The 11386-nt window shown below is 43.9% G+C and overlaps 1 protein-coding gene across 1 annotated transcript; it reads left to right on the top strand.

Moving 5' to 3' along the window:
- Positions 1 to 3366: 3366 nt before the first annotated feature.
- On the top strand, positions 3367 to 11383 carry LOC125531255 (AP-2 complex subunit alpha-1-like; the record flags this gene model as incomplete). Its single annotated transcript, XM_048695662.1, has 23 exons — positions 3367 to 3774; positions 4714 to 4845; positions 4936 to 5061; positions 5485 to 5547; positions 5632 to 5729; positions 5806 to 6013; positions 6734 to 6805; positions 6881 to 6973; positions 7154 to 7255; positions 7394 to 7491; positions 8209 to 8290; positions 8397 to 8485; positions 8824 to 8929; positions 9015 to 9080; positions 9385 to 9491; positions 9573 to 9677; positions 9762 to 9882; positions 9996 to 10181; positions 10261 to 10560; positions 10722 to 10802; positions 10896 to 11060; positions 11144 to 11230; positions 11324 to 11383. Coding segments are annotated over exons 1-23 (2679 nt in total), but the record flags the coding sequence as incomplete, so codon positions are not given.
- Positions 11384 to 11386: the final 3 nt, after the last annotated feature.

Here is an 11386-nt window from a genome sequence, read left to right as displayed (position 1 = left end):
ACGCACGCTGCGGCTGGCAGGCGCATCCCTGTCATGGCCTTCTCGGTGAGCTCTGTTCCTGTCAACCAAACCTTGGACGAGGATAGACCTCGTGTCAAAGCCTGGATCCCTGGGGTCGACTGGAATCCTCTGCCCAACGCTATGAGGGCGCCTGTCAGCTTGGTGTCGAGGCGCATATGACCCACTCCTCGGGGGGGTTGGCACTCGACGTCGATTATCACGATCGAATCGGTGATCATACTGCTCATTCCTTCTGTACTGATCATGCCGTTCGCCACATCCCTCACGCCTCGGAGGCGACCGCGGGCTGTGAGCCGACTGGACTGTATCTGTTGCAACGGATCGACTGTGGATCCTGTTCCACGACTGGGAAACGGTGGAATTCTGGTTTCCCGCCGCCCGGAGCAACGCTCTGATCTGCAACAAGCCCCTGCCAGCCTCTGACTGGGAGGGCTGAATTGATTCTGCTATACGGGCCGCAGCGGCCGAATTCTGAACTGGGGTTTGATATACCTGCGTCGGCGGGAAGAGCTGGCGTCGACTAGACTCGGGAGCCCACTGACGCGCTCGCTCGTCCGCTGGAGATTTTCCAGTCGAGTGCGCTCGGCCAAATTAGCCAAGCGCGCGTCCTCCAAGGCACTAGCCTCGGGGGACTCTCCGACGATAGGGGTGCGGAGGGTGTCCGTGTTCCGACGGCGAAGCTCCTCTCGCTGTGATGACGTGAGAGGTTCGGGGAGATACTCATCGTGGGGATGCGACGGGTCGCCCCCACCCGCGCCTCCATTGGTGCGAGGGAAACCGGGAGGACTGTGCGTTCCATCGACCGCTAGGATCTCAGCCGCTGGGTCGCTGCTGTTGCACTCGGATGCCGTCTCCGCGGAGCCAGTTGACTGGTCGAACAGGCCGCAGAGGGATTCGTCGGGCTCGATTGCCGCGACTTGCGGGGCGGCCGTCTGGCGAGCCACGGCATGCCTCACCCACCTCTGAAGTCTCGACCAACCGGAGCGCTTGCATAAAAGTTTCGGGTTTTATCGGTAACGTACCGGGACCACCAAGAGGGTCCCGGGGGTCCACCAAGGGGGTCCACCTGCCCCGGGAGGCCACATGGGCTGTAGGGGTGTGCGCCTTGGCCTATATGGGCCAAGGGCACCAGCCCCAAGAGGCCCATGCGCCAGGAGATCAAGAAAGGAAGAGTCCTAAAGGGGGAAGGCACCTCCTAGGTGCCTTGGGGAGGAGGGATTCCTCCCTTGGCCGCCGCCCCCTAGGAGATTGCATCTCCTAGGGCCGGCGCCCCCTCCCTAGGCTCCCTATATATAGTGGGGGAAGGAGGGCCTCTCAAACCACGCCTTTGGTGCCTCCCTCTCCCTCTCCAACACATCCTCCTCCATAGAGCTTGGCGAAGCCCTGCCGGAGTACTGCAGCTCCATCACCACCACGCCGTCGTGCTGCTGCTGGAGCCATCTTCCTCAACCTCTCCTTCCCCTTGCTGGATCAAGAAGGAGGAGACGTTACGCTGACCGTACGTGTGTTGAACGCGGAGGTGCCGTCCGTTCGGCGCTAGGATCTCCGGTGATTTGGATCACGTCGAGTACGCCTTCCTCATCCCCGTTCTTTGAACGCTTCCGCGCGTGATCTACAAAGGTATGTAGATGCAATCCGATCACTCGTTGCTAGATGAACTCCTAATGGATCTTGGTGAAACCGTAGGAATTTTTTTTGTTTTCTGCTACGTTCCCCAACAGTCATCCCTCTAGTGGTGCCATGTGAACGTCGACTACATGACACTTCACCATTGCTTGGGCCTAAAGGGAGGCATTGGGAAGTAATAAGTAGATGATGGGTTGCTAGAGTGACATAAGCTTAAACCCTAGTTTATGCGTTGCTTCATAAGGGGCTAATTTGGATCCATATGTTTCATGCTATGGTTAGGTTTACCTTAATACTTCTGTTGTAGTTGCGGATGCTTGCAATGTGGGTTAATCATAAGTGGGATGCTTGTCCAAGTAAGGACAATATCCAAGCGCCGGTCCACCCACATATCAAATTATTAAAGTACCGAACGCGAATCATATGAACGTGATGAAAACTAGCTTGATGATAATTCCCATGTGTCCTCGAGAGCGCTTTCCTTCATATAAGAGTTTGTCCAGACTTGTCTTTTGCTACAAAAAGGATTGGGCCATCTTGCTGCACCTTATTTACTTTTATTACTTGCTACTCGTTACAAATTACCTTATCACAAAACTATCTGTTACCGATAATTTCAGTGCTTGCAGAGAATACCTTACTGAAAACTGCTTATCATTTCCTTCTGCTCCTCGTTGGGTTCGACACTCTTACTTATCGAAAAGGCTACGATAGATCCCCTACACTTGTGGGTCATCATCTCTCCACCTTTTTTGGCTGGACAAATGGCTTCTCAGCTGCCCGCTCCACAAAGCCTTCCCACACCTCTACTCGCACTCCATAGATGACAAGGTGTTAGAGGCTACAATCTGGCAAAACAACTTATTATCAAACCTACGGAACCGTCTTACTAATGCTGCTGCTCGCGAGTTGGACTGTGTTTTGTTGTTGCTGCAGGATTTTCAACACTCGGACAGACAAGATGAGCGGCTACTCACGCATAGGCTTCCCTTCTCAGCCAAAAATGCCTACTCCAGCATTGTGGCGCAAGACTCCTTCGATCCTCATCATGATTTTGTCTGGTCCTCCAAGGTCCCGATCAAAGTCAAAATCTTCGCCTGGCTTCTCCTTCACGATCGCCTAAATACGAAGGCTAACATGTTTCACAAGCATATTGCTCAATCGGCTGCATGCCCACGATGTCAAGATCCGTGTGAAGATGCCCTCCACCTCATCTCCAACTGCTCCTGGACGCTCTCCACCAACAACCGTCATCCCTCGACGCTCTCCACCAACAACCGTCAGTTCAAGGTCTCAACCCCAACATCTGGCCATCAGTGGCCTTAACAGTTTCATGGAAGCTATGGGACTCGAGAAACGCTCTTGCGTTCAGAAACGAAGATCACCCACCCCCGAGTAATGATAAGAAACATTGTAGCAGACTTCTCTATCTGGGTCTTCAGGTTTAAAAAACTGAAGATTGTGCCGCTGCTAGGCAGTGGCTACACTTTCTCTCCGCTACAATCCCCTCTGTCTGAAAAAAACAGTAATCTGAACTATGTTGTAACTCTCGGTTCTCTCATTTGAGTGGTAATATATTCAGGTGGGGAGGCTCTCCCCCCGGTGACCGTTCAAAAAAAAAAACTAGTGCTCTACAAATCAAATAACCCCTGTAGAAAACAATCAGAAATAAAACTAAGCTTATATATATGCTTGACAAACATTTTAAAATATCGGCCCAACCAACCAGGGAGGACAGGAGGAGAGGAGACTGGAGACAGGGAGGAGGAGGATCCAGAAAGAAAGAAAAGAAAGCAGCGAAAAAGCGAGGCAGGCAGCCCAGATCAAAACCCCTCCTCACCGTCGCCGGTCGTCTCCCTCCCCTACCGAATCCCCCACCTCCGCGCGCCGATCCACTCCGGCGCCCCGCGGTCAGAGGGTTTTGCTCCCCTCCTAGAGAGGGCGGCCAGATCTCGCGCGGCGGCGAGCAGATCTGGGCCTTCCCCTAGAGAGGGGATGGCGCTCTCCGGGATGCGGGGGCTGTCGGTCTTCATCAGCGACATCCGCAACTGCCACAACAAGGAGCAGGAGCGCCTCCGTGTCGACAAGGAGCTCGGCAACATCCGCACCCGCTTCAAGAACGAAAAGGTACCATCCCCTCCCCTCCCCTCCATTTCGCGATCTGGGAGAATTCGGGCCGGTTTCGCGAAAAGGTTTGATTGATGCTGGCACATATAGTTTGTGCCCACACTATAAATTACTCCTTCCGTCCCATAATATAAGAGCGTTTTTCACACTACACTAGTATAAAAGACGTTCTTATATTATGGGACGGAGGGAGTACAAAGCAAAGCTCCACACCGTGGTATCTTAGTTCGGTGTTTTGTGGCAAAGTGGCACTGCTACATATGAAATTGGTGCTACAACAAACAGTGATCATATGCCTGATCCGCTAGAAAAGCATCATATGCCTGAATGCATGTGCATCAAGCTGCTGTAATGCACACTCGTGCACTATGATAAATACTCTTAAACTAGACTAAGAACTACTGTATTAACTTGATTAATTCATGCTTGATTACAATAGGCGTGATAACCCCCATTACATAGGCGGGAGTTCTCCCGAAGGATGTGAAAACCAACCAAATCATATAGCAATTAGTTGCTAGTTGCATAACAGTATAATCCTCATCCATACATGGATGGACGTGTGCATACATCTTGCACATACCAGGTGTTTGTAGAGTCAGATTAAAATAAAGACCTACCATATTTCGATATACACCTTCTTCATGTCAGGCCAGTTGTGCTAGACATGTACAATCCTAAGTGTAAAGTGGTATTGGTCTCGTCAGCACATGACTGGTGGTGCAATGTTGAGGCTGCAGGGTCATTTAACCCACAGCTTTTCTTCTAACAAAACTAAGTTATCATACTAGTAAAACATCATGAATTTAAAACCAAGAACAGTGTGTTTGACCCCACAGGGTTGTACTGCTGGCACTGATACTATATGCATGTATTGTAGCAATTAAGGCAGCAGAAAATCAACCTTACTAAAAAGCACCATTATCTGCCATCTTGCAGGGATTGTCGCATTACGAGAAGAAAAAGTATGTTTGGAAAATGCTTTATATACATATGCTGGGTTACGATGTTGATTTTGGACATATGGAAACTGTTTCTTTGATATCCGCGCCGAAGTATCCTGAGAAACAGGTGAAAGCCGCATCTTTGAAATTCTCAATTATCTCTCCTTTCCAGTAGTACAATTTGTTTCCTAATTGCTACCTTTTGATTGTGCTGCAGGTTGGATACATCGTGACATCTTGTTTACTTAACGAGAATAACGATTTTCTAAGGATGGTCATAAATACAGTACGCAATGACATAATAGGACGAAATGAGACTTATCAGTGCTTAGCATTGACGATGGTATGCCATCCTGTTCTACTCTTCTATCTCTGTATCTTCTTTCGATTTACTTGAATTTCGTAGACATTTTATTGTGAACAAATCTGATAAAATAGAACTGCTTTTGCGAATATGTAATCTAGTACTATTATAAACATCCTTTTCTAACTATTGCATACACCAGACATCACATTTGGGAAATGTTACTCGATACCAGAAAAAGATAGTGATGCAAAAGGACATCAAGATGCAAAAACTACTCCTTAGGAATTTAACAACCAAAACCTGAATTGCACTGACAAAATTTCCCAGTATTATGAGAATTTACTTTATTTTGGGCTTTGTTAAGTGGCTTTTATTATTGTGCATTACTCAGCTATTTAATGAAATAGAAAATTTGCGCCTTCTATTCTATGTGTATTTCCTTAATTAAATCCGTTTCAGGTAGGTAATATTGGTGGGAAAGAATTTTCTGAGTCATTGGCCCCTGATGTCCAGAAACTTCTTGTAAGTGGATAATACCTACTCATCAGATTTCAAGCCCTATCTTCTTATTTGAGTGATTGGACTAATGAAACACCTACTCATCAGATTTCAAGCAGCTGCCGGCCTGTAGTCAGAAAGAAGGCTGCTCTATGCCTTCTGCGACTTTATAGGAAGAACCCAGATGTTGTGAATATCGATGGCTGGTACTAACATAACGGAACATGAAGTTTTATTACCCACTGCACACAATTGCTTAGCTAATTGCATTTCGTATGTCAGGTCTGATCGGATGGCACAACTTCTAGATGAGCGTGATCTAGGTGTGCTGACATCTGTCATGAGCCTTTTTGTCTCACTAGTATCTAATAATGCTGAAGCATATTGGAATTGCCTTCCAAAGTGTGTAAGAATATTGGAGAGGATGGCAAGAAACCAAGATATTCCCCAAGAATACACCTACTATGGAATTCCATCTCCTTGGCTTCAGGTATTTTCTTTTCTTTCCTTGTCTCATCCAGCTTGGTTAAAGTTAGGTCTGCATAAATTTGTATGGAGATTGTTGAATCTATTCGGTCATAACCTGCTGAAATCTTGCTCTCCTTCAACTCTGATTGCATACCTGTGATTTTATTTTTCAGCTGGTCTTCAAATACTGTGTGTCTGATTTATTTTCATATAATTGGTTTGTGCCATTTATGTTTGTTACCTACTATCGCGCTTGACCGGGAAAAAACGTAAATAGCTGCATGCTTCTTTCTGTGATTTGTTATCGTAAACATTTGAATCTCTGGAGTTCGGTGTGCAAATGTGATGTGAATTATTAAGCATGTACTTGGGTTGTGGCTAAAGAAAGTTACAATGCTAAGCCGCATTTCACAAGCCATAAATTAATATTACATAATCTCTGATGTGCATACTAGGTAAGCAACAAAATCTTATGATATTCTGAACTCAAAGCTGGTGGAGTTGCTATGGTTGGAACATTACGTTCTGTTTTTATTTAGTGGGTGGTAGTTTTACACAATGCTTGTGTGGCCCTGGCAGGACACATTGTTTCCATTGTCTTCTTAAAATTGAATTATATCACATCCATTATCTACTTTTTATGCTGGGTTGTTCAAAGAAATATATATACCTGCTGTTCATGTTGGATGCAATTTTTCTGCACATTCATTAGTTTTTAAAATTAATTTTATTAATATTTCAGGTTAAGGCAATGAGAGCTCTTCAGTACTTCCCTACCATTGAAGATCCTAGTGCAAGGCGAGCTTTGTTTGAGGTACAACTCTTTTTACTACTGTACTCCACATATACAAATAGTTCATGGATTATAATGGTTCCTGTAATTCTGTAGGTTTTACAGCGTATTTTGATGGGTACTGATGTCGTTAAAAACGTCAACAAGAATAATGCCTCACATGCTGTCCTCTTTGAAGCTCTTGCTCTGGTGGGTTCGTGCTATCTTTTTGGGCTTCTACTGTTTATTTTCTTTCGTAGCAACTTGTCTTGTCATTTCCTCTCCTACATCAATTTTTAATTCAGATTTTATCTCGACAGCCTCTTATGCTTAAGCATCTCTTCCTTTTCCTTATAAAAAATTGTTGTGCAATACTTATCCTCAATGCAGGTAATGCATCTTGATGCTGAAAAGGAGATGATGTCCCAATGCGTGGCTCTTCTCGGCAAGTTTATTGCTGTCAGGGAGCCCAATATTAGGTATCTTGGTCTGGTAAGTGGCTAAGCATGTTCCTTTGCAATAGCGCCTTCACTTGATTTTACGCCATATGTCTCCCGATATTGCACTAGAATCAAACTGCGTGACTGTAAATTTTACTATAATGTAACAACATTCCATTCATCTTCACAGGAGAACATGAGTAGAATGCTGTTAGTAACAGATGTACAGGATATAATAAAAAGGCACCAGGCTCAGATCATTACGTCTTTGAAGGATCCAGATATCAGGTACCTGAGGACTTTCCAACATCTGTGGTTGCATAGATATTATAAACTGGTTAACACTGAAAAAATAATAATATATAAAGAAGTTCAAACCAGTCAGATCACAATTTTGACCTAAGGTCGATAGTTTGGAACTCCTCACCTTATTTTTCAATGTAGGGGAGTATCCTGCTGCATTCTTTTTGTGACAGCCAAGCCACTTAAATCTAATTTGTGAATTCTTCTGCAATTAATTGAATCATTAATGTCATTTTTTACTTTAGGCAAGCCTGAGTACATACCTTGTATTAATAATTGTTATTTGAACATTTTGTTTGACATCCTTCCTGAGAAGTAGTACATTCACGATATGCTGGACCTAGAATCTGACTACATTGAAAACAGTTTCTTTGGAATATCCAAGTACCATTAGACGATTCCTACTAAAATGCTGCTTGATTCGAGGCACATATATTTTTTGGCTTCATTTGAAACCCTGTTTTCTCCACCAGCCTTCTGCTATTCTCTCCCTCCCTCCCTCCCTCCCAGTGTTAAAAATAGAACAGTGCTTATGTGTTAAGCTCCATCATGACTGAGTAGTTAACACGATGTGCACAGCTATGTACACAGGCCACTTAAGAGGTGTTTTATATTATTAGCATCTTTTTTATTAATTCAGTATGTTTTCACATGTTTACCTACACTTGGTGTGCTAATGTTTATGTGTTTTCTATCATGCAGCATTAGAAGGCGGGCTCTTGATTTGCTGTATGGCATGTGTGATGTTACAAATGCAAAGGAAATTGTTGAGGAGTTGTTGCAGGTAACTCATGTTGTGATAATGGTCCTGCAAACGATTTTTTTTTCTAAGTAGGCACCTGTTAATACTTACTGTGCTGTTCTTAATTTATTATCTTCATTTTCCTCAGTATCTTAACACAGCTGAATTTGCAATGCGTGAAGAGCTGGCTCTGAAGGCAGCCATTCTTGCAGAGAAGTTTGCTCCAAATCTTTCATGGTAAAGAATTTTTACGACGGGATCAGACCATATTTCACTGTTTGGTATTGCTTATTGAACTTGAAAGTTAAATTGCCTTGCATGTATTCGTTACATACATGCTACATGCGGTATTTTTGCATGCACAGCCAGTAACCTGCAAACCCGATCAAGTAGCTGTTCACCTAAAATGGGTTTACCTTGACCAGGCTACAAAGCTGATATTTCTGTATTGGGTTGCTGCACTTTGTGTAGAGTAATAACTGGAGAGAAGGACACACTAATTTATGCTGATTTCTTATTTCTGTAGCTTCAGGTCATTGCGAAGTGTTGGGCATATCTAACTATTGTTTGTGTAGGTATGTTGATGTTATACTTCAGTTGATAGACAAAGCGGGAGATTTTGTAAGTGATGATATATGGTATCGAGTGGTGCAATTTGTCACCAACAATGAGGATCTTCAGGTTCTTGCATATTTCTGATTCCACTTTTGCCGGATCTTCTCAGTACTGTTTGATGGACCTGATGTTTGACTCGTAACTTTCTCAGGCATATGCTGCAGCTAAGGCGAGGGAATACCTTGACAAGCCTGCTTTGCATGAGACCATGGTCAAGGTATTTTACATGACCTGAACTTGTTGTGCTAGTATCATGAAGTTTGATTTTTCAGAACTGCTCGATCGTTTTAATTTGTAGAGCCCCACTATAAACCTGTGTTTAACTAGCAGTACAGTCTGTTGAAGTGTTGATAAGTAAATAAAACATACCTTTATTCATGATTGACCTCATTTAAACTTGGACTTTTCGTTATGCCTTTTATTTGTCTGTCATAAAGGAATCCAATCTACCTACCAAGTGTCCACCCTTCTTGTCTGTATTGTGTTTTACTTCACATTATCCTACTCTCGTGCCAATACAGGTCAGTGCTTACCTTCTTGGAGAGTATGGCCACCTTTTGGCCCAAAGACCTAGTTGTAGCCCCAAGGAGTTGTTTACCATTATAAATGACAGGCTTCCAACAGTATCGTAAGTTGTAAAAAGGACTTCCTTGAGTAACTTCTTTTTTCTGCTCTAATGTAAAAATTTAATTCTCTGATTTTTCATCAGGTCAAGTACTGTTGCCATTATTATCTCAGCCTATGCCAAGATACTTATGCACACTCAGCCTCCTGATGCGGGACTGCAGCAACAAATCCTGACAATATTTAAAAAGTACCAGTTTACTCATTCTGCTTTGATGACACGCCACCTTTTTTATGTCTGTGAAGTTTTTTTTACGCTTACGTTACATTTCAGGCATGAAAGTTATATCGATGTTGAAATTCAGCAGAGAGCAGTTGAATATTTTGAACTAAGCAGAAAGGGTCCTGCTTTGGCTGATGTATTGGCTGAAATGCCAAAATTTCCTGAACGTGAGGTAAACATGTATCCTGTTTACCTGTTAGTCGTGTAATGTGTACTCATATTTGCCGGTACATCAAGAAGGATTCATGTTAACTTTTTAATTATGTATTTGCATGTCGAATCTAGTCTGCTCTGTTGAAAAAGGCTGAAGATGCTGAAGTTGACACAGCAGAGCAGAGTGCCATAAAACTACGAAGTCAGCAACAATCATCCAGTGCTATTGTTGTAGCTGCTCAGCCCCCTGTAAACGGACCAGCACCAGCTGCTAATCATCTAACTCTTGTGAAGATGCCAAGTCAAAACATTGCTGAAGTATGACCTTCTTACTTAGTTATGAAATACATTGGGCATCATTCGTGAGTTTCATTTAAGCAATATTTATGATATTCAGGAGAGCAATGTCAGTCATGAAGAAACAGCGGTAGAAGCTCCAAAAGAAAATGGTGCTCCCGTCGAAGTTCAGAGAAATGTCGAGATCATCACTGAGCCCGCTCCTGTTAGTAAAGTTGAGCCTCCTGCATCTCGTCCTGCTTCTCAAGCAGACCTCCTTGCAGACCTTTTGGGCCCTCTTGCAATAGAGGGTCCTCCTGCTGCTGTAGAGCAAATTCCTGCTCAAGGATTGGAGGCTAATCAAAGTCCAGTAGGTGACTTGGCACTAGCTACCCTTGAGGACCAGTCCAACTCTGTTCAGGTATTACAATACTTTCTCATAACATTAGTGTCTTTATATGGAACTATTTCATGGCTGTATGCTCACTATTTAGTGGCGGCATCAGCAGAATATGTCATACTGTCATTCAGTTTTATATGTGCTGGCTGCTTTCTTCTGCTGACCAACTCTGTTTTCTACAGCCAATTGTCAATGTGGAGGAGAAGTTTAATATATTGTGCACGAAAGATAGTGGAGTTCTGTATGAGGATCCTAACATCCAGGTTTGCAGAAGTCGTTGATCTTTTTTCCTCCTTTTGAGCATTCCTTATCTCTGCTGCCTGAACCCTCTGTGTGGTCTTTTTCCCTACCTCTAGATTGGTTTAAAAGCAGAGTGGCGGGCCCATCATGGTCGTCTTATTCTTTTCCTGGGGAATAAAAATACTTCGCCCCTTTTGTCATTGAGGGCTTTGATTTTGCCTCCTAGCCATTTTAAAGTGGAACTCTCGTCAGTACCTGATACTATTCCTCCTAGAGCACAGGTACCACGCGCTGCAGTACAATTCACGTTTTCCATGTTTTCTTTCCTGAATTAATCTCATTTTCATTTTTCTATGTTCTTCAGGTGCAAATCCCAGTCGAGGTTACAAATCTCCGCGCGAGTAGAGATGTTGCTGTTCTTGATTTCTCATATAAACATGGAGCTGCACTGGTGATTGTTTTATGCCATCATTTTTCCCGAGAGTTCAGATATTCTTTTGTTTTCTCACAATGTAACAGCAGTGTATTTGCTTTGCTTACTCAGGTGAACGCTAAACTTCGACTTCCTATTCTGTTGCATAAATTCTTGCAACCTATAACTCTTTCC

This window comes from Triticum urartu, unplaced genomic scaffold, assembly GCF_003073215.2.
Source record: "Triticum urartu cultivar G1812 unplaced genomic scaffold, Tu2.1 TuUngrouped_contig_6913, whole genome shotgun sequence".
In the NCBI taxonomy this organism is placed as follows: Eukaryota; Viridiplantae; Streptophyta; class Magnoliopsida; order Poales; family Poaceae; genus Triticum; species Triticum urartu.
The sequence above is the reverse complement of the archived record's forward strand: the minus strand, read 5'-3'. Positions and strand labels throughout refer to the sequence as shown.